The 24,388-nt window shown below is 44.5% G+C and overlaps 1 protein-coding gene across 3 annotated transcripts in view; it reads left to right on the top strand.

Annotated features, from left to right (window-relative positions):
• LOC138707935 (prolyl 3-hydroxylase 1-like) overlaps positions 1-24,388 on the top strand; it is a 487,774-nt gene that overhangs the window by 235,382 nt on the left and 228,004 nt on the right. For all 3 annotated transcript variants that reach the window (XR_011334463.1, XM_069837999.1, XM_069838000.1), the window contains exon 2: positions 22,113-22,256. Coding sequence is in view for 2 of the 3 variants with exons in the window: in XM_069837999.1 (XP_069694100.1) it covers positions 22,113-22,256 (144 nt within the window). In the remaining variant the exon portion in view is untranslated. The remainder of the gene's footprint in view (positions 1-22,112; positions 22,257-24,388) is intronic.

Raw genomic sequence — 24,388 nt, forward strand, 5'->3', positions numbered from 1 at the left:
TCTTTTAGGGCTCATCCCGACATTTGTCTTAGCGCCTTAGGAAAACCACGGAAAAACCTTAGGCAGGATGAGTTGTCTCAATATCAGAGACTAGCCAGTTGGCTCTTAGGTTGAATGACTCTATGAATCGATGGATATATACTAGCCAATTGGCTCTATTACATTTCCATCGATCAACAAAAGTAGATAATGTTATGGGGGGATTTTGTTTAGCCCAGTTAAGACAAGGTCATTTTACAGCGGTTGCACTATCCAAGGAGTCTCATGGAGTTGAGTCGTGGCTACCAAAACCTGGGAGTAACGCCAGCCTCCCTGTCCTCCTGTCTCAATAGTATAGCTAATGGACCTGTCTGGTGTCTACGCCGTAACCTAGGATCATACTGGCCGAGGCCAGATATGAGCGGGTTGGGGTTAGCACGAGCTTCCGCATACAGGTTCCTAGCCAGTCGAGCAATGAACTCGTCTATGGTTGGCAACTCTAGTTCATCATGGAACTTTCTTCTCGAGGCGACTCGGGGCAGATGGGTAATGAGTCGAATCACCTGGTTTTGGACAACTTGGAGTTTACGGAGATGGGACACTGCCGCAAACCCCCATGCGGGTGCGGCATAGGTAATGACAGAGCGAATGAGGGCCTTATACATGGTAAGTCCTACCCTCAGGTTGTCAGGAGTTAAGGCCGCCAGAATGGGATAGTGTCTATCAGCCCGTTGGCCTTACGAAGAAGGGATTGGATGTGATCTCGGAAGTTGAGATGAGAGTCCATAATGATCCCTAAATATTTAATTTGGTTCATCCACGGCATTTCTCGTCCGAAAAGTGTGGGTGGTGGTGGTATGTCTTCGAGCCTCGCTCTTAGTGAAAAGAGTATGGCCTGACATTTCTCTACATTGACCTTGATTCTCCAGTCGTGGAACCACGGCTGGAGGTGATCTAAGATCGACTGTAATCTACGGGACGCTAATCTATAGGTTTTGCCCATCGCCAAGAGGGCAGTGTCGTCTGCATAGATATACAGATGACTACTTCTGCCGTGGATATAGCGAAACGGGAGGTCATTAATCAATATATTGAAATGTATGGGCCCGATAATTTAACTCTGTGGGAGTCCTGCGTGAATTTCGCGGGGGGTGGAGAAACTAGTGCCTACATGGGTTTTGAATGTACGGCCTCGCAGGTAGTTAGAACTGAAGCGTATCATTCCGATACCCAGTAACTTAACGAGGAGTCCCTCATGCCAAAACTTGTCGAATGCTCGCTCTATGTCCAGGTAAGCTGCAGCTACTGCACGCTTCGTGCACATAGCCCACGTAATGTCCTCCGTCATGCGGAGTGCCTGGAATGTAGTGGAACGACCAGGGTGGAAACCGAACTGCTCGTTCCTGATTTGGGGCAACACTACTTCAGTGAGGCGTCTATGTATGACCCGCTCCGCCAGTTTGCTGAGACAACTGAGGAGATTAATAGGCCTGTCGTTGCTTGGATTCGTCTTATCCTTTCCGGGCTTTGGAAAGAGAACTACGTGAGACTCTTTCCAGGGAATGGGATAGTGACCGGAAGCCAAGATGTTATTAATTATCTCTGCTATGCGCTTCATAGCTGACTTTGGAAGATCCTGCAATATAATTCCTTGGATACCGTCGTCTCCTGCGGACTTATTAGGGCTGAGGCGACGAATGAAATGGGCGACCTCGTGGGTGTTCGTAGGTCGTATCCCATTTTCCGGCTCCCTGCTAAGGAGGTCTCGAACCGATTCCTGTCGCTGCCACGGTGGACCACAGAGGCGCGGCAACGGGCTCATCCAAAAGCGAAGGGATGTCCGCCTGCAGCTGCTGCGTTTGCTGCTGTTGTACGCGGACCGGCCCGAGTTCCGTGCGTCGCTACGCACCACTCCCCTGCACAGGGGCGCGGAACAGCTGCTGCTGCCTCGCAGCTCGCTCCTCCCGCTGCTGACGGAGTCACTCGTATTGGAGCGTCCGCTGTTCCTCGAGCTCTGCCCTCCTCCGTCGGGCAGCCCTGCTTGATCCTTCCGTGGCATCTCTCACCTGTAGTGCTACAGGACACCAGCCGTAATTGGCGGTGTGAGCGCCACCACAGTGTGCGCATGTAGCGGGAACATCGTGCGGCTTGCGACAATCTTTAGTCCTATGGGGGCGTGCGCAAGCTCGACACATACGCTGCGCTTTGAAGCTATCCTGCGTGTGGTAGTACCACTGGCAGTTGCTGCTCTGAGGCGGGCGCTTGCTGGGGACGTAGTCCTCAACTGTTACCCTTATCAATCAGCACTGCCGCAAGGCTCTCATCCTATCCCGGGTTTCGGAGGAATTCTCCACATCGACAATGACCATTGGGAGTTTGGCCTTTGTCCTTGATGATTGCATCCTCGTCACTCGTCGAGCGATTATGCTTTGGAATTCCAGGTCGCCCTGGATGCCCTCCTCATCAGTGTGAATATCTATTCCTCTCAAAACGAATCGGAGAGGCTTGACGTTCTTGGGGCGCAACAAGTTGTACGCTACTCCCCGTTCGGTCAGGAACCTGCTAAGATTTACGTAGTACCTGTCGCAAAGAGTTTTCACGGCCGTCCCGCCTCGCGCCCTGTACGAGCATAAACCCAACGGATCGAATTCGGCCTTCACCTCTAAGTTTAGTCGGCCCAGCGAACCAGTGAATGCTGGCGTAATAATAATGGGTGGGATATCACCACGTCGCCTAGTAGGGGCTGTCTCAACATCATCTTCCTCGTCCTCACTCTCTGACACGAGAGTACGAGCTGGGGAAGGGGTGCGGGAAACCTCCTGATCTACATCAGGGGCAGCAGCCGTCTCCTGTGGGACCTCAGGTTCGGCGGGGGGTGCTGCGTCCTCGGCCACAACTCGAAGAGTCGCCGCCTCTAATTGCTGCAAGGTAGAGAGAGCAGATCTCTCTTCCTTGGTGAGCTCATTGGCAGTACAAATCCCGCCTTGTTTAGTCTTAGCTGAGCTCTTCTTCATTTTCTTTTTGGCCTTAATAACCTGAAGTGTGCCGGACCCAGATGGAATCGGCGGCACTTTATAAGCTAAAACTATAACATCTTGCTTATTCAGTCCGCTAGGACCGGGCAATTCAATACATGTCACCTCAGTGACCTTGGGAGCTACCTTGGGAAGGGTGGGCTTACGCGGAAGTTCAGAAGGGACTGGGAATGTGGTAGGAAGACGAAGCTCAAGGATCTCCGCAACGGGGACCGGGACAAGCGACGTCCGTATAGGACCAGCCGATCGCAGGTTCCGACGCCTGGGCGGAGGAGTAATCTGCTCGGGACGCGATACGCGCAAGTAGGAGGTGGTGGGCCCTGTCTGGCTAGTGGAAACCATCAACCTATTTACGCCACCTGCAATAGGTTGGCTCGTGGTCTTCTTGCTCTTAACTGGAGCCATTCGAATTAGAGATTCGATCCTATCAGGGCGCGAACCATAAGCGGCACTCTGTCCGCAGTACAAGAACCTGCTAGGCCCCTTTTCCACTAGGGGTGGAAGCCGAGCAGTTACGCCCGACCGGTCGCGAAAGCCTAGCCCGGTTAGCTGATCGCAACAGGCATTGCGGAGCCCGCCGGGGACCGCCGGTTAGGTTCGCTAATTTCGCTGGCCCTGATAAGGGCCGGACGAAAATTTGCGTAGTCCTCAGAAGGGTCGGACAATAGTAGAAGAGTGGAGGACGGTAAGCAAATTAGCCCGAAGGCCCTGCTATTGTGTAGTCACTCCGGCACAAACGAACAGAGTCTCTCCTTAGCAGGAAGCCTGCCTAGGGGCCGAGGACGGCTAGGGATCTCCTCTGGAGAGGACCCAATCCCCGACCGGGATCCGCCAGGCTTAGGGAAGTTAGTGAGCACAGCCCTCCGTGGGCTACGCGGCTTTCTTCGCGTTGAGCGCCGGTGCGGCAAGGAAACCAATAGGCTGCTCTTTAAAAAGTGCCGATCACGTAGGTGTCCGCCGACAGAAGTACGTTGCTCGGCGCCACGAGCCTCCCTAGCCGAGAGCTGCTTGGCTGCTGCGCTCGCTCGCTGCTGTAGCACTGAGGAATCTGGTTGGTTGTCCGCGGTAGCTGCTTTCGCCGGTGCGCCAATCAGAAGACCTCTAGGCACGTGTTTCTCCTTTCACGTCCGAGAAAGAAGTTATCCTGTGGCTCGATTTAAAAATCGAAATCGAATGAGAATTGGGAGGACAAATTTAAAAGTTACGCAAAACGGGTCCTTGCAAGGGGTTGGGGGATGTACAAATCTAAATATGTGAGCTCCAAACCTGTTGGCCACTAGTCTCACTCCAGGTTACGCTGCTCCACTGAAGTAGCTCTAGAAGACAACTTCAATCGCAAGGAAGAAAGCGTAAAGCTAACAAGTGTTGGTACCCGGTCCTATACAGAACATTTAAGAAGCCACTACAACAAAAGGACGGAAAACAGAACGGGAGCAGAGAACAAAGCGGCGCGGACCGCAGCGACAACAGGCCTCGGCCCGCTACTCGCACTATAAATATGCCCTCACCACCAGTACGAGGTCACTAAATTAGTCGCAATTTGAAAGGACAGGGTCCTCTCAAATTGCAGATTTAGATTTCACGGCGCTTCATCCGACGGCCTTCACATGCTTTGTCATCGAACAACAGATGACAGCGTCTTGCCATCCTAACGGCTAACACCAGCCAACACCTCCTCTCCCCGTTCAGTGATCATTTGATCAAATCTCAGTCCCCCTCGCGTATGTGGTACTTTAGAGGTTACGTCCAATTTCGAATTCCCCTTCAAAATTTTCTAGAGTTCCTTCAGTGGAGCAGCGTAACCCGGAGTGAGACTAGAGGCCAACAGGCTTGGAGCTCACATATTTAGTTTTGTACAGTCCCCAACCTATTGCAAGGATGCGTTTTGCGTACCTTTTAAATCAGTCCTCCCAAATATCTTTCGATTTCTCGATTTTTCGAGCCACAGGATGCTCATATCTGGCTTCGGCCAGTATGATCCTAGGTTACGGCGTAGACACCAGACAGGGCCATTAGGTATACTATTGAGACAGGAGACAGGGAGGCTGGCGTTACTCCCAGGTTTTGGTAGCCACGACTCAATTCCATGAGACTCCTTGGATAGTGCAACCGCTTTAAAATGACCTTGTCTTAACTGGGCTAAACAAAATCCATTCCTAACAATATCTACTTTCGTTGATCGATGGTACTATCATAGAGCCAATTGGCTAGTATATATCCATCGATTCATAGAGTCATTCAACCTAAGAACAAACTGGCTAGTCTCTGATATTGAGACAACTCGTCCTGCCTCAGGTTTTTCCGTGGTTTTCCTAAGGCGCTAAGACAAATGTCGGGATGAGCCCTAAAAGAAATGGGCCACGGATCTGCACTCATATCCCCATGAATCTCCCTAATTACTCTAAATTAATAAACAATTACATCTCTCCCCCTCTTCGTAATTGAGCCATCATATAGCCAAATGGCTAGTCTCAAAATTGAGACGATTCAACAATGCTCATGACAACAATCACCTCCTACATAATAGCCAAATTGGCTAGTCTCTTATATATGAGACAACTTATCCTGCCTGAGATATTCCGTGGTTTTCCTAAGGCGTAAGACAAATGTCTGGATGAGCCCTATAAGAAATGGGCCACGGACCTATATGCCCTTCCCCATATATATTCCCCTTTATTATAAACGACGTATGCCCTAGTTCAGAACCTATAAATTGTCTATTAAATATACGAGGTCACTCAATTAGTCGCAATTTGAAGGACAGGGACCTATCAAATTGCAGATTTAGATTTCATGGCGCTTCTTCCGACGGCCTTCACATGCTTTGTCATCGAACAACAGATCACAGCATCTTGCCATCCTCTTGGCATACACCAGCCAACTCTTCCTCGCCCCGTTCCGTGATCACTTGATCAAATCTCAGTCCCCCTCGCGTATGTGGTACCTAAGATGTTACGTCCAATTTCGGCTTCCCCTTCAAAATTTTCTAGAGTTCCTTCAGTGGAACAGCGTAACCCAGAGTGAGACTAGTGGGCAACAGGCTTGGAGCTCACATATTTAGATTTGTACAGCCCCCAACCCCTTGCAAGGACGCGTTTTGCATACCTTTTAAATTTTTCCTCCCAATTCTCTTTCGATTTTTTGATTTTGGATTTTTCGAGCCACAGGATTGGACTTCTTTCTTGGACGTGAAAGGAGCAAAACGTTTCTAGAGGCCTTCTGATTAGCGCACCGGCAAAAGCAGCTACCGCGGACAACCAACCAGATTCCTCAGTGCTACAGCAGCGAACGAGCGCAGCAGCCAAGCAGCTCTCGGCCAGGGAGCCTCGAGGCGCCGAGCATCGTATTTCTGTCGGCCAGGCAGCGGACACCTACGTGATCGGCACTTTTTAAAGAGCAGCCTATTGGTTCCCTTGCCGCACCGGCACTCAGCGCGAAGGTAGCCGCGCAACCCACGGAGTGCTGTGCGCACTAACTTCCCTAGGCCTGGCGGATCCCGGTCGGGGATTTGGTCTTCTCTCGAGGAGACACCTAGTCATCCTCCGGCCTTAGGCAGGCTTCCTGCTAGGGAGAGACTCTGTGCCTTTGTGCCAGAGTGACTGCCCAAAGGCAGGGCCATCGGGCTAATTTCTTTTGCAGTCCTCCACTCTTCTACTATTGTCCGGCCCTGCTGAGGACTACGCAAATTTTCGTCCGGCCCTTTTCAGGGCCAGCGAAATTAGCGAACAAAACCGACGGTCCACGGCGGGCTTCGCAACCCTTGTTGCGTTCAGCTAACCGTGCTAGGTTTCGGCGACAGGTCGGGCGTAATTGCTGGGCTTCCACCCTTAGTGGGAAAGGGGCCTAGCATGATCTTGTACTGCGGACAGAGTGCCGCTTAGGGTTCCGCCCTCCTGATAGGATCGAATCTCTAATTCGAATGGCTCCAGTTAAGAGCAAGAAGTCCACGAGCTAAGCTAATGCAGGTGTCGTAAAGCGGTTGCTAGTTTGTACTAGCTAGATAGGGCTCGCCAAATCCTACATGCGCGTATGGCGTCCCGCGCAGATTAGTCCTGCGCCCAGGCGTCGGAACCTGAGACCGGCCGGTCCTATACTGAAGCCGCCTTTCCCATTCCCCGTCGCCGAAATCCTTGAGCTTCGTCCCCCTGTCACCATCCCAGTCCCTTCTGGACTTTCGCGTAAGCTCAACACCCCAAAGGTAGCTCCCAAAGTCACTGAGGCGACTTGTCCTGACTTCCCAGTCCTAGCGGACTGAGTAAATCAGATAGAGCGAACGCTGATGAAGTGCTGCCGATCCTAACTGGGTGCGGCTCACTTCAGGTCATTAAAGCCAAAAAGGAAATGAAGAAGAGCTCAGCTAAGACTAAACAAGGCGGGATTTGTACTGCCAATGAGCTCACCAAGGAAGAGAGATCTGCTCTCTCTACCTTGCAGCAATTAGAGGCGGCGACTCTTCAAGTCGTGACCGAGGAGGCAGCACTCCCCGCCGAACCTGAGGCCCCACAGGAGACGGCTGCTGCCCCTGAGGTAGAAGAGGCAGTTCCTCGCCCCCCTTCCCCAGCTCGTACTCACGTGTCGGAGAGTGATGACGAGGAAGATGATGTTGTGACGGTCCTCACTGGGCGACGTGGTGATATCCCACCCGTTATTTTTACGCCAGCCTTCACTGGTTCGCTGGGCCGACTGAACTTAGAGTTCAAGGCCGAATACGAACCGTTGGGCTTATGCTCGTACAGGGCGCGAGCCGTGACGGCCGTGAAAACTGTTTGCGAAAGGGACTACGCAAATCTTTGCAGGTTCCTGACGGAACGGGGAGTAGCGTACAACTTGCTGCTCCCCAAGAACGAAAAGCCTCTGCGATTAGTTTTGAGAGGTATAGATATTCACACTGATGAGGACAACCAGGGCGACCTGGAATTCCAAAGCATAATCGCCCGGCTTGTGACGAGGATGCAATCATCAAGGACAAAGGCCAAACTCCCAATAGTCATTGTCGATATGGAGAATTCCTCCGAAAACCGGGATAGGATGAGAGCCTTGCGGCAGTGCTGCCTGAAGAGGGTAACAGTTGAGGACTACGTCCCAAGCAAGCGCCCGCCTTAGTGCAGCAACTGCCAGTGGTACTACCACACGCAAGCTAGCTGCAAAGTGCAGCCTATGTGTCGAGCTTGCGCACGCCCCAATTGGACTAAAGATTGTCGCAAGCCGCACGATGTTCCCGCTACATGCGCACACTGTGCTGGCGTTCACACCGCCAATTACGGAGGGTTCCTGTAGCACTACAGGTGAGAGATGCCACGGAAGGAACGAGCAGGCCTGCACGACGGAGGAGGGCAGAGCTCGAGGAACAGCGGACGCTCCAATTCGAGTGGCTCCGGCAGCAGCGGGTGGAGCTTGCTGCGAGGCAGCACAAGCTGTTCCGAGAACAGCAGCCGCAGCCTCAGGCTCGCGCCCCTGTGTAGGATCCTCGTGCGGAGCGACGCACGGAACTCGGGTCGTTCCGCCAACAGCAGCAGCAAACGCAGCAGCTGCAGGCGGACATCCCTTCGCTTTTGGATGAGCCCGTTGCCTCGCCTCTGTGGTCCACCGTGGCAGCGACAGCCCCCCAAACTGCTGTCAATAATGTAGGACCCGTTTACCAGCGCCCTAAGCGCAACAGGGGCAGCAGAAAAGCCACCAAGGCTACCACGGTAGAGTCCATCTCCGACCCTGTCCCACCGGCCCAGCAGGAAGCTATTGCAAGTACCTCGAAAATCCCCAACGGTCAAGGCGCTACCTTCGACCAAGTCCAGCACTTTGCCGAGGCGTTGCAATTAGCAAACCCCAAAATTCCGCGCGCCCCAATCCTAGAAGGATTAACCAGAGTGATAGTTATCTTTATGGAGAATATTATGTCTGCCCTCCCGGAGATATTTAAGCTCCTAACCCCCCTCGTTTCTCTCAATGGCCAGACGAAGTCACGAAGATGCTAGGATGTGTATATGGAACGCCAGCGGCCTTAGACATGACAGACATGAGTTCAGGGCTTTCCTAGACGCTAATAATATAGACGTAGCATTTATAACAGAAACGTTTTGACACCCCAAGTAAATTTAAGATGCGCGGGGTTTAAAGTCTATAGACTAGATCGAGCGGGGTAGAAGAGGCGGAGGTATAGCGGTGTTCGTTCGTTCTTCGATCGCGCACTGTGAGTATCTCCTTCCACAGCTAGAGGCATTAGAGGCAGTGGCTATTAGAGCCTACATAGGCGGACTCCCCTTTCTGCTTATGGCTGCCTACAGCCCTCCGGGCACACTAAATGAACGAGATTTAGATATAGTGACAAGTCTCTCCGATAGATTCGTAGTCGCCGGCGTCCTCAACGCGAAGCACGCTAGCTGGAACTGTGAACGCCCCAATCGGCAGGCCGATAGGATTTTTCTAAATTCTACAGGAAACGGATACGTCGCGATGGCCCCTAGGGAACCCACACACGTACGGGACGCTGCAAATCAAATCCCTCAAATATTGGACATCGCTCTGGTGAAAGGTCTCACAACTAGAGCGAGACTAACAACCCTGGATGACATTCCGTTCGACCACCTACCGGTGATAATAGAGATCATGCACCAAGTCGAACTCTCCCAAACCGCTGTGAAATTCAACTACAAAGCGGCAGACTGGGTGTCTTTCCAAGACCAGGTAGCCGCTACGCTTCCACCAATCCCTCCTGAAGTCACTCCGGCATGGATAGATAGGTCAGTTAGCGACCTGACGGAGTGCATAGAGGAGGCAATGGTTGCTGCAATACCGAAACGGTCTTCACAACCGGGACGGATGCAGCTCCCAGCCTATATTAGAGACCTAAAGATCGCACGCAATAGAGCAAGAACATTGTGGAAGCGTACTAGCTTAGATGAACATAGAATAGAAATGAAACGCTTGAGCAGGGGGATCAGTGAGACGGTCCACGAAACGGTCGTGGATGCTTGGAATTCCAAGGTTGAGACGATGGACAGCAGAAACATGTCAGATATCTGGCGTGTATCTCGAACTCTGTCCAATCCGTCTCAATCTAAACACCCATTAGTAGTCGGTCCAGATGTCACGGTCTTTACTCATGAGGAGAAGGCTACCGCAGTGGCAGACGTTCTAGATACCACTTTTCAACCCGTGGAACAAAATTTAAACTTGCCCCATATCAGAGCTGTTGAGGAATCGGTTCGAGACCTCCTTAGCAGGGAGCCGGAAAATGGGATACGACCTACGAACACCCACGAGGTCGCCCATTTCATTCGTCGCCTCAGCCCTCATAAGTCCGCAGGAGCCGACGGATCCAAGGAATTATATTGCAGGATCTCCCAAGGTCAGCTATGAAGCGCACAGCAGAGATAATTAATAACATCTTGGCTTCCGGTCACTATCCCATTCCCTGGAAAGAGGCTCACGTAGTTCTCTTTCCAAAGCCCGGAAAGGATAAGACGAATCCAAGCAACGATAGGCCTATTAGTCTCCTCAGTTGTCTCAGCAAACTGGCGGAGCGGGTCATACATAGACGCCTCACTGAAGTAGTGTTGCCCCAAATCAGGAACGAGCAGTTCGGTTTCCACCCTGGTCGTTCCACTACACTCCAGGCACTCCGCATGACGGAGGACATTACCTGGGCTATGAGCACGAAGCGTGTCGTAGCTGCAGCTTACCTGGACATCGAGCGAGCATTCGACAAGTTTTGGCATGAGGGACTCCTCGTTAAGTTACTGGGCATGGGAATGATACGCCTCATTTCTAACTACCTCCGAGGCCGTACATTCAAAACCCGTGTAGGCACTAGTTTCTCCACCCCCCCCCGTGAAATTCACGCAGGATTCCCACAGGGTTCCATGATCGGGCCTATACTTTTCAATATATTCGTTAATGACCTCCCGTTTCGCTATATCCACGGCAGAAGTAGTCATCTGTATATCTATGCAGACGACACTGCCCTCTTGGCGATGGGCAAAACCTATAGATTAACGTCCCGTAGATGCAGTCGATCTTAGATCACCTCCAGCCGTGGTTCCACGACTGGAGAATCAAGATCAATGTAGAGAAATGTCAGGCCATACTCTTTTCATTAAGAGCGAGGCTCGAAGACATACCACCACCCACACTTTTCGGACGAGAAATGCCGTGGATGAACCAAATTAAATATTTAGGGATCATTATGGACTCTCTTCTCACCTTCCGAGATCACATCCAATCCCTTCTTCTTAAGGCCAACGGGCTGATAGTTAGACACTATCCCATTCTGGCGGCCTTAACTCCTGACAACCTGAGGGTAGGACTTACCATGTATAAGGCCCTCATTCGCTCTGTCATTACATATGCCGCTCCCGCATGGAGGTTTGCGGCAGTGTCCCATCTCCGTAAACTCCAAGTTATCCAAAGCCAGGTGATTCGATTCATTACCCATCTCTCCCGAGTCGCATCGAGAAGAAAGTTCCATGATGAACTAGAGTTGCCAACCATAGACGAGTTCATTGCTCGACTGGCTAGGAACCTGTATGCGGATGCTCGTGCTAACACCAACCCGCTCATATCTGGCCTCGGCCAGTATGATCCTAGGTTACGGCGTAGACACCAGACAGGTCCATTAGCTATACGCTTGAGACAGGAGGACAGGGAGGCTGGCGTTACTCCCAGATTTTGGTAGCCACGACTCAACTTCATAAGACTCTTTGGATAGTGCAACCGCTTTAAAATGACCTTATCTTAACTGGGCTAAACAAAATCCCTCCCTAACATTATCTAATTTTTCTTGATTGATGCAACTATCATAGAGCCAATTGGCTAGTATATATCCATCGATTCATAGAGTCATTCAACCTAAGAGCCAACAGGCTTGTCTCTGATATTGAGACAACTCACCCTGCCTAAGGAGTTTCCGTGGTTTTGCTAAGGCGCTAAGACAAATGTCGGAATGAGCCCTAAAAGAAATGGGCCACGGACCTGTACTCATATCCCCATGAATCTCCCTAATTACTCTAAATTAATTAACAATTACATATCTCCCCCTCTTCGTAATTGAGCCATCATATTGCCAAATCGCTGGTCTCTAAATTGAGACGATTCAACAAGGCTCATGACAACAATCACCTCCTATATAATAGCCAAATTGGCTAGTCTCTTATATATGAGACAACTCATCCTGCCTAAGGTATTCCGTGGTTTTCCTAAGGCGTAAGACAAATGTCGGGATGAGCCCTATAACAAATGGGCCACGGACCTATATGCCCTTCCCCATATATTTTCCCCTTTATTATAAACGACGTATGCCGTAGTTCAGAACCTATAAATTGTCTATTAAATATACGAGGTCACTCAATTAGTCGCAATTTGAAGGACAGGGACCTCTCTAATTGCAGAATTAGATTTCACGGCTCTTCTTCCGACGGCCTTCACATGCTTTGTCACCGAACAACAGATGACAGCGTCTCGCCATCCTAACGGCAAATACCAGCCATCTCCTCCTCGCCCCGTTCCGTGATCACTTGATCAAATCTCAGTCCCCATCGCGTATGTGGTACCTAAGGTGTTACGTCCAATTTCGTCTTCCCCTTCAAAATTTTCTAGAGCTCCTTCAATGGAGCAGCGTAACCTGGAGTGAGACTAGTGGCCAACAGGCTTGGAGCTCACATATTTAGTTTCGTACTGCCCCCAACCCCTTGCAAGGACGCGTTTTGCGTACCTTTTAAATTTGTCCTCCCAATTCTCTTTCAATTTTTCGATTTCGCCACAGGATCAGTTGCCTCAGGTACGCCGAGAAGAGTCTTGCGACCTCGGATACCACTCCACTGAAGATGTCTGCCACAGTTGCAGACGAAACGTCTGGTATAAAACCAACCAATAGATCACGGCCTCTCAAGCCGGAAAATGAATCTAGTTCTATAGACTCCGGCCGTGAAAGCCTACACTGCAAAATATCAGTAATGCCTGTTCTTGTCCACGACTGTTCCCCATCAAACAAAATACACGGAAAACAAAACAGTGCGTTTTTCATTTCACAACCACAATTATTGTAAATTTCCTTTCTAAAAATTCTCTTGAGCTGTCTTTCCCCTTAGTAACTGTGTGGACAATATTTAGATCAGGCAATGTTCTACCAAGTTGTTTAATTTTTCATTTTTCGTCAGAAAGTACAGAGAAGTTCTTGTTTTGTAAACTATTTACAGAATTCATAATGGTGAACGCACGTATATCCCAAACTTGAAGAAAACATCAGTGCACTATAAAAATTGTGATAACTACCACAATTCACATAAAACTCATTAAACTCCAGAAAAGTTCCTGCTTTTTAAACAACTTACAAAATTCATAACGTTATATGCCTAAGTACCTATGTCACAAACTTGACGAAAATATCACATCCAATAAAAAAAAGTGTATTATGCAGCAAAATTCACATAAAACTACTTAAATTCGAACAAAAACTAAATATTTAGGAGAGGATTAAATGGATTTCACACAATTATAAAACGACTGGACCACGTGCTCACCTAGCTACACGTTGGTCAGGGAACAGGAAGTCAGGGAGTGAGAAACCACGTGAGAAACGAAGACTCGGAAAATTTCGTCTCAAGTCACGAGTCATCCAGCGAATGTGTCCGTTCGGAATGGTCACTTCTGCAATCTACGGGCAAATACAAGAACTATTTGCTTCCGGTTGTTGCAAGAGCTTTGCCGCGACCAGCTGTGTTAACTGCTGGGATAGGGAACTCTGAACTGAGCCTACCTTCAACCAGCCGCTACACGACTCTGGCTGTTGCTAGAGCCGCACAACGACCACTTCTGAAGTATTCACAATTTGATGAATTTTATAAACGCAGATTATTTTATACTCGAATTCTTGAATGATATATAAATAAAATGTGTACATTGAAATTGGACGAGAAGGAAACTTAAAATCTGTTTAGTTATTTAATATAAACAAAATTTTAATGTACGGGTAAAACTTGGTCGTTGTGCAACGCTGTAACATGATCAGCGGCCGCCACTGGTACTGTCCATAGCGTCTGATCTAGTCAGCACTGCTTATGGGTTGAAAGAAACTTGTTACAAATGTAATCTACATATTAATGAATTTAAATATTATTATAGTCACAATCATGCCATGGTATGAAAGTAGATTACATTTGTAAAAAGTTTCTTTCAACCCATAAGCAGTGCTGACTAGATCAGACGCTATGGACAGTACTCTATAACAGAGTCGCCAGTATGAAAGGATAATTCCAAGGCTTTGGCGTGAGACGAACTCGATAGCTCAGTGGTAGAGCGCCTGACCGGAGAACAAGAAGTCGCACGTTCGAATTCCGCTCGAGGTTGCGAAATTTTCTTTCATGCCATGGCATGATTGTGACTATAATAGTATTTAAATTCAGAAATATTTTAATCGAAGCGGTGAGCTCAATTACCATTCAAGTCCATTTACACAAGTTTCGAGAAAATGCAAAAAAACTTCTTTATTTCTTACATAATTATTACTTTTTCACGTAATTTTTTCTGATTATATTAGAGATCAAAACAAAGTAATATACCAATTTTTAAAGTCATAACACTTGTGGATATATCCAAAAATCAATTTCAGATGTGCAAAAGAAGAATGGTTATTGATCTCAATCATTCAAATACTTGTTATGATAATGATATTATTCACAAAAATGTCATAATATTTATACATTTATATGTAAGTTTCGTCTGAATGAGATTAATAGTAATACTTGTTAATAAAAATACATTTATTATATGTCAGATTTCTTTTAAATAAATTTCACTACTCTGAATCCCACCTCTCAAAATCACTCTCATTGTCTTCAAATAAAATCTTAATATGAAAACTTATTTCTATAAGTTTTACTCTGAATGACACAAATAATCCACATTAAAATAATAATAATAATAATAATAATAATAATAATAATAATAAGAGGAAGAAGAAGAAGAAATACTGTTATCATTAGAAATATTTCCACATACATACATACATGAATGGTCTGCCCATGGGCAGGTCTTTCACTGCAGACCTAACATTCTCCAATCCTTCCTAATTTATGCCTTCCTCTTAGTCACCGCTTATCATCCACATATCTTAATGTCGTCTATCATCTGATATCTTCTTCTGCTCCGAATTCTTCTCCCGTTCACCATTCTTTCCAGTGCATCCTTCAATAGGCAGTTTCTTCTCAACCAGTGACCCAACCAATTCCTTTTTCTCTTCCTGATCAGTTTCAGCATCATTCTTTCTTCACCCACTCTTTCCAACACAACTTCATTCCTTATTCTGTCTGTCTACTTCAAACGCTCCATTCTTCTCCATAGTCACATTTCATATGCTTCTATTCGTTTCTCTACATTTCGTTATACTGTTCGTGTTTCTGCCCCCATACAATGCCACATTCCACACAAAGCACTTCACTAGTCTCTTCCTTAGTTCTTTTTCCAGAGGTCTGCAGAAGATGATCCTTTTTCTGTTAAAAGCTTCCTTTGATATTGCTTTCCTCCCTTTAACTTCCTGGCAGCAGCTCATGTTACTGTTTATAGTACATCCCAAGTATTTGAAGCTGATCACTTGCTCTACTACCTCATTTAGAATTCGCAACTTTACCTTCTTTATTTTTCTTCCGACTACCATAGTCTTCGTCTTATTTGCATTTAATTTCATTCCATACAGCTCACAGCTGTTATTCAGCTCCATTAGCATATCCCTTGATATCATCTCTTCTTCTGCCAATAACGCCATATCATCAGCAAATCTTATGCACTTTATTCTTCTTCCTCCTACTTTTATCCCTTCCATGTTCTGAAAACAGTTCTTCACCAAATCCTCCAAGTAGATGTTCCTTCAGGCATTTCTTCTCCTATCCTGACTTTTACTCGTTGTTTCATAAATAGGTTCTGAACAGCCTCCTGTCTTTCCAATCCACACTTATTTTCTCAGGATGTCCATCAGTTTGTTTCAATCTACTATTACAACTTTTAAATTCGATTTTCTAATGTATTTCACTACTCAGTTTTCTAGCCCTCTGTATCACTCTCACTAGTATGTGTCATTTTCTTCACTAGATGTATACGATAATAAAACAATGGCAATATTATTATCGAAATACAATAGCACATTAATCGGTTTTATGTTTTTTATGTGTTTCACTATTCAAAATCCCAACCCTCTGTTTCACTCTCACTGTTATTGCCATTTTCTTCATCTGCTGCCAGACGAGCGAAAAAGTTCTGGATCGATGATTAGGAGGAATACATTGCAGATCTTCACACTACAAATGTCTTACAACTAACAGCTTCCTTCCCGCTCAACTGCAAGACATCCCTAACGAGAACCTGTTTCGACGCGTGGACTTGAATGGCTATTAAACACAATGTATGGAAAAGTACCGTTTAAAATCATGTTCTTGAATGGTTCTTTAACTTAATGGATGGCAAATATCTCAATTTTGGTCAAAAGTGGACTTGAATGGTTTTTGATCTCACCGCTTCAATTAAAAGAATTACAGGGTGTCAATCGTGTGCTGAGAAGGAGGTCGACACCACACCTCACCTGTCACTGACAGACTCTCTTAACTCGTCATACCGCTCTGTTCTAGCACGTGTTGCTATCACCCCAGAAATAGAGATTAGGCCTAATCTTAGAATCTGTCGCCTCTGTTCCCGACCCATTCTTCCTCACCCACTGAGAATTTTCATTCTTATCAATTCTACGTCATCACGATGCTTAATTCAACGCTCCAATTTTACCTTATAACTACGGCTCGGAAGTTGAAGACCTAAAAGTTAGTATTGCAATGTATTATAGTTCAAGATAAGAAAACATTTCCTCTATCTCAGGTAGAATCCTCGTTATCACTAGGTACTTTGTTACGCCTGGTGACCATTGACTCCGAAATCTATTCACAATTTTTCGACAATAAACGTAAACAGAAAGAAGATTACAGTACCCTCCACACAGGTAGCAAAATCTGTGGCGCGGTTTACACAAGAAACATTTATTTTTCATTTCAAATACCATGTGTTCAGCATAGACTCTTTGACTTCCAAAGAAGTGCAAATCAGACGCTTACCTTACATATTCTAACACACAAGTAATTAGCTTGAACTATACTACTTTGCAATACCAACTTTTAGATCTTCAACTTGCGAGCCCTACTCACAACTTTCCTGACTTCGATTTCCCACTATTAACTCTAACTTGTCTTAACTATTACTTTCCTGTGGTAACCACCCCCTTTGTGGATGTCGACCTTGAGCTAAGTCCGCTGTAATCTCGTTAGCAGCTATACAGCCGTCACATTCATGGGTAATCGTCGATCGCGAGCTAAGTCCTACGTAAGCACGTTAGACACAGGATTTTGGTAGTCGAATCGCTGGCCACGCCGTCGAGCCTCGAGAGAGAAAACCGCTCCGAAATCGCTTCTTGTCTCATATCCACTACATCGCATCGGAGGCACTCCCGTTTCCTCACTTCCTGTATCTCCAACACTGCCAGCATTATATTATCTTCTCTTTCTCCCACATCGGCGACAGGAAGAAATTTCAATATTAGAGGTTTTCACAGATTGTAATCCCGTTTCTCCTGTCTCGAGAACCATTGGAGAAAACTGAAGAATTCAATAAAAAATGGTTATCTAACAAGGGTCTTCCCTTTCTGCATTGTCACATCATCCTCCGCTTTAAATTTAAGGCTTCGGCCCTCTTGTCCATGACGTCCGTTTTTCCTTTCTTCATTTCGACGCCAGTGGGACGAAATGACGCACGACAATTGAGAAGATGACACGCAAAAGGGAACATATCCTCATATCTACTCCACATGAGATGATTGGCGCATATTTAAAAATCACTATATCTGAAGGAGATACATCCGATTCTAGTTTTACATTTGTTGTGTCATTTAGTATTACACTAATTTTACGTACATATGTCCTCAATGCCTGGATTTTTTAAAACACATTGTCCACTTCACTTTCTGATGAGGTCAGCTACCTTAAGTTCATGAATCGTGTTTTCCACAATGTCAATATTTTCAGGTAATGTGAGATAGCCGTTTTGTAGTTTCTGAATTGTTTTTGAGATATTAGCAAAATTTGCTTGAATGTAGTAACACAGATAATTTTTCACACACTCCTCACTCAATAAGGATTCAGGAATCCGCCCCCGAGCACGAGTTCTACTCTTTCAGGGGCGAGCTAAAGTTTTTCTGTATATATTATATTTTATGTTACAATTATTAGCAAAATAATAAATAAATAAATAACGTCAATCGAGGCAGCACCTTCTGAATTAAGGGAATCTACGTGGTACAGTCATTAAGTTCTAATACTGAGCGCATAGTGGCGTTGTGGTGCACTATAGCGCATAGGTGGCGCCATGGTATGATACCTTGTCAGTTAGTCTCTCGACCCAACAAGAGACAGTTGAGTGCATGCACTGTAAGCAGAACTACGGTCTTTGTTGTGACGGTGATTTGAATGCGCACGTCGGAACCCGAGATCTCACAGTTTGAGGAGGACGGTTTACGGTGAGGACGCAGTGTTGTGTTTAGTTGGCACCGACGTTTTTTGCAAGGAAGAGACAGTTTGGAAGATGATGTGCGTACTGGTCGGCCACGAACAATTCGAACTGAACGCAAGATCCAAGAATTTGCAACATTGGTGCGTGCTAACCTCTCCCAATCTGTAGACGATATCGCAGCAACAGTAGGGGTCAGCCATGGTACTTGCTACAAAATTCTGTCTGATGACCTGAACATGTCTCGTGTTACCCAGCACAGTGTGCCACGAATCCTGTCGCAAGACCAACGTGATGATCGCATGACGATTTGTGGTGACCTCATCAGTAGTGCTGACGATGATCCGACGTTTCTCAACCGGACAATAACTGGAGACGAAACTTTGGTGTTTCCTATACGATCCGCAACTGAAACGACAATCCGCCACCTGGAAAACGCCAGTTATCACCACGACAGAAAAAACCGCGACAAGACAGGTCAAAAGGCAAGGTGATGCTTGAACTGTTTTTTGATTCAAATGGAATTGTTCACATGGAATTCATCCCAGAATGTGCAACTGTGAACAAAACCCGCTACAAAGAGATCCTTGGCCGTTTACGAGATTCAATTCGCCGTAAGCGACCTGAGCTATGGCGTACAAAGAATTGGCTGTTGCTACATGACAACGCCCCTGCACATCGCTCTGTCCTTGTCCAAGAGGAACTTGCAAGACAACAGGTGACAGTTCTTCCACACCCTCCGTACTCACCTGATCTCGCACCATGCGATTTTTTTCTCTTTCCTCGCATGAAAGCAACCCTACGTGGGCGTAGATTTCATTCTTCCGAAGAGGTTATAACTGCCACAAGAGAAGCCATACGGGACCTTCCTGCCAACATCTTTCAACGGTGCTTCCAGCAGCTATACCAACGTTGGCAAACGTGCATAACGGCCAACGGAGACTATTTTGAGGGAGGATGTGGTTCTGTTTAAATGTACGCCGTGTTATGCGGCATCTTGTGATACATCCAGATACTTGTGGCAGCCTACCCTCCAGGCGTCAAGTCTTAGAACTTAATGACTGTACCACGTAGCACATTCTTAATGTCTTCGTAGTGTTTCAAGTAGTACTCAGCAGCTTCCAACCACGTTCCTCATTTGATTAGTACTGGTCGGGGTGACAAAGGTATTTCAGGATACGTTTTTTTTAATTACAATTCTGCTTGTGACTTTCAGAAAAAATTTTTTTTTTCCGTTAGAAATTAATTGATTCACTTTAGAAAAATTTACTCTGATTGTTTCAGCAATGCGATGGAAAGCATGCGCAGTACATGTTAAGTGAATCATTTTTGGAATAAAACTTTTAATTCATCTCCTGCTTTGACTATACAGTGTCCCATTTATCTTGTGCACCTATTATAACTTTTTTGTTTGGATAGGTATTGGAATTTTTGTTTTTGAGAGTTATGTTAGAACGAGGGGCTAACATGGGTAAGGAGATTTGGTGCATGTAACTACATTATGGTACAAGACACACGTGACGTCATCAATTTTTCAAATAGCACTACATACTTTAATCATGTTACATTGATTACACACATTAAGACGAGTTCAAAAATGTATCACAATGTCACCTTCCTTATCAGTAACAACAACAAAACGAAACAAAAACGTACTTCCAATGTGATAATGTTATGCTTTGAGAGTCACAGAAGATGTTCCAAATGGTAACCATTCACATTAATGCACATTCGAAGGCGTTCCCAGAAAGACCGTATGACTGTCCGGCATGTTGCTGGCTGAATGGACACACAAGCCTGTCGAATGCGTTGCTGCATGTTGTCTGGTGTTGTCAGAATGTTCTGTTACACACTGTCCTTTACAGTTTCCTACAGACAGAAGTCGAGTGGCGACAGGTCCGGAGAAAGTGCAAGTCACTGTACGTGGATTGTGGCATCGACAGTTTTTGTGGTTTGTTTACATGTTAAGGCATCAAACACACGACGTGTACGGACGTCAGTCGTCTTTCGTTTTGTGTAAGTTAATGCACAAGATGAATGGGACACCACAACAAACGGCACATTCTGATAGAATTCATTTTGCATTTTGTTGTTGTTATCAAAGTAACATGATTAAAGTATGTAGTGCGATTTGAAAAATTGATGACGTCACGTGTATCTTGTACCATAATGTAGTTACATGCACCAAGTCTCTACAATCATGATTGTCCCTCGTTCTAACATAACTCTCGAAAACAAAAATTCCAATATCTATCCAAACAAAAAAGTTATAATAGGTGCACAAGATAAATGGGACATTCTGTATATGAAGCAGCATCACTCACGAGCAGTAAAGTCCGGTCATATTTTATACCTTGAGGCCACAATATACTCATAGCATCATTAAATGTTATGCAATAGTCATATGATTGCATTTTCTCATTATTTCACAAGTCAACAATATAGGTTTGCAAGCTGCCTCACTGTTCATGGAACCTATCACAACATTGCCGTTACATCGTCCTTCTGCATCTGTAATTTCATTTACTTAAACACCCACCAGCGTAGCTCTAGGCGCTTGCCTGCCGGTCTGAAGTTGTGTTCGGGCGCGGGGTCGATTCCCGCTTGGGCTGATTGCTTGATTTGTTTTTTTTTCCAGGTTTCCCCAACTCTAAGGCAAATGTCAAGTAATCTATGGCGAATCCTGGGCCTCATCTCGCCAAATACCATATCGCTATCACCAATCCCATCGACGCTAAATAACTTCGTAGTTGATACAGCTTCGTTAAATAACCAAGTAAAAAAATCCATTGAAACCCAGGTGAAATTTTCACCTATCTCAGTTTTTATCTTCTCCACAGTTTCTTTTTACACCACGTTACTGTACAGTAGTTTTTTCGTAATGTTTACTGATTCGGAATGCTGTGGGTTCTGTATTTCTCATCATAAAGAAAATAGGCGTGGATTGGAAAGAGAGAAGACTGTTCATTATTTTTGCTTTAAATCAGACATGATAACTCAAGTCTTTGAATCTCTACAAGTTTATTTTGACATAATTAATACAAACATATTTCTTATATATAGGCTACAATAAAATGTACTTACCGCTGCTGTTTCTACAGTAAATAACTAGATTAAAAATAATACTATAATTTAATGGTTAACATGAATAAAATATAGGGTAGACTAATAAATGTAACAAAATGTTACTATTTAAGACATCGGTGTTGAAAATGGAAAATGCATTTACTCTATATTATTATTATTATTATTATTATTATTATTATTATTATTGTTGTTGTTGTTGTTGTAGTTGTTGTTATTAGAAATTTCTCTATATCTACCACATGTTCTAACAAACAAATAACTGCTAAATTGATGTTGTCAGCCATCTTGCCTCTAAAACGACGCAATGACAATGAATATTTTTAAATGCTTTCAGCAGGATGTCATTTTCCATTTATTTATACTTTAATATCTTGAATATCCTAAGTATTTTATTCCGATCTTTTTAATCCCTTGATGTAATATTTAATTTACAATTAAATTCAGAACACTACATATCACAAATACTGTTTCATTCAATTTCAGACAAATATGCTACAAAAGGCTGCATCTGCAGTTTTCACCTTCCTTGTGACACATCCCGACAATGAAGTAATGAGAGACAATCTCCAGTTTTATTCTAATCTGCCAGAAGTGAACATAGATTCGGTGGAGAATTTTGAAGCTCGGGTAAGTTTCTCTACTGAACGAAATTCATGTTATTAGTCTTATTACGAGTCAGCATCATACCAATACAGGACATAACATTATCCTTTACCAACAATATTATTATTGTTATTAATATTATTAATATTGTCAATCAATAAATCAATCAATCAATGTTTGTCAAAAACTACTGTTCGCTGGAGTTACAGACAAATTCAAAACATACATAGACTATTTCGTTTATATGACGTCGTTCCATTTTCGACCAATGAATTGTAATGAAATTTTGAATTCCAACAAATCACAGTCACACTTTGCGATAATTTTTGCAGCTAGATTTATCGCCATCAATTTATCGCATGGTCTTTCTTTTGTTTAGTCGGTGTCGTCAACTTTTTCCCCGTAAATTGATGATCATGAATACATTAAGATGCAACTACACGGTTAAACTTTTCTTTCAACTTTAAAACAATGAATGCAAGATTGATATTTAATATTAACTAATATATTTATGCAGTGAAGACGACTTTCAAAACGGCGCACCATGTAGACACAAAATCTTCATGCATCTTAATTGAACGTACCTTTTAAACTTGATCCTTTCAATATTCTTCCCATATTGCACGCATACGCGATTGGAATATTGAATTGTGTAGATGCAGCTTTAGTTCCGTTACACACTACAGCGAGAATGCGTTTGTCGAGCTATAAAAAATGCTTTCCTGCAGCACTGAGTAACGGTCGAAATAAGGCACAGCTGAAATTGGTCTTGCTCCCAAAGGTAACATAACCTATAATTGTAGTCTATGAAATTTTAATTTTGTGAATGAAATTAAACAATTAATAGAAAGTCAGATGTTCAAATTTATGTAGCATCATCGCATATCAAACCCAAAGACCTTGTATAGTAATATATTCAAGGTCTTTGATCAAACTGCCTTCCGTATGGCGTAATCAAATTCGTGTTTTAATTATCTATACAGAGATGGCTTCACTGTGTAGCAACATGTCTCACTGTGAATACATAAGCATTGCTCTATAGCTGTCCCCACACATATTACACAGTTATTAGTTCTCGGTGTAGTGTGTAATGTAACAATGAAGTACTAAATAAAGTGCGAAATTCTACTTTCACATCTACATCTTCATCTTCTAATTTCATGTCCATTGTAGGCTATCTGAAAAAAATTACATTCCTTCAATCAGATTTGATAACTGCATTTTCAACAATTTTATATTATATAATTTTAAATTTAACTATGATTTCAGCAGATAATGAAAATGTATTTATGTTATTATAATAATAAGAGAAACGTGCAGTACATATAATTCACATTGTTAAACCTGTATTTCGCTTTTCGCAATTGGCATTACTGAATAATAACATCGAATTTCTTTATTGCAGTAATCGTTATTCATCTATTTCAACTTCACAAGGTCTGAATAGGTTAAGTATTCGTAAATATTATTATTAACATTTTGTGATCGAATTTTAGGGATATATTATTTACATTTTTATCTTATTCACGAAATAGTCCTAATAAATGTCACTCGAGGTCTGAGATTTCCCAGATAAATCTCAGACATCTCGTGACATTACTACAGATAAGCAGTGATAAATATAGTAGAATACAATGATTGGTGTTGATTTAAAAACCCATTAGTATTATATAATGTGTTGGCAATAAATAATTTCTAAAAATAAATTAGAATCTCTTTACGCTAGCGGAATGGGCGTCGCTCCGCAAGCTATTAAACATATCTACGTATTGCATCATAGGCGGAGAGAGAACCGTTTCCTTGGGGAGGCAAAGAAAAAACATAGAATCCCCATATAACGGGATTATGTGGGACATCATGTACCTCCTTCCCCCCTCATAGCTTGACCCGTGGTACAGTACAGTACAGTATATAGGAATATGATCATTTAATAAAGGTATTTTCGGGGGCATGTTTCTCACAGTGTTACATTCATATCAGCGATGTTTCGGACCGAATTTTATACTGTGGGGCTTGAACTATAGATCTACTACAAATTATAATAGGACATAATTTAAAACAATCTCTCTCTTTTCTCTCTCTCTCGTACAGGAACACATATACTGTACATCAATAGAACTACGTAACAATGCTAACAGAAATTTTTTTTATATTAA

The sequence above is a fragment of the Periplaneta americana genome, chromosome 10, assembly GCF_040183065.1.
Source record: "Periplaneta americana isolate PAMFEO1 chromosome 10, P.americana_PAMFEO1_priV1, whole genome shotgun sequence".
Lineage (NCBI taxonomy): Eukaryota > Metazoa > Arthropoda > Insecta > Blattodea > Blattidae > Periplaneta > Periplaneta americana.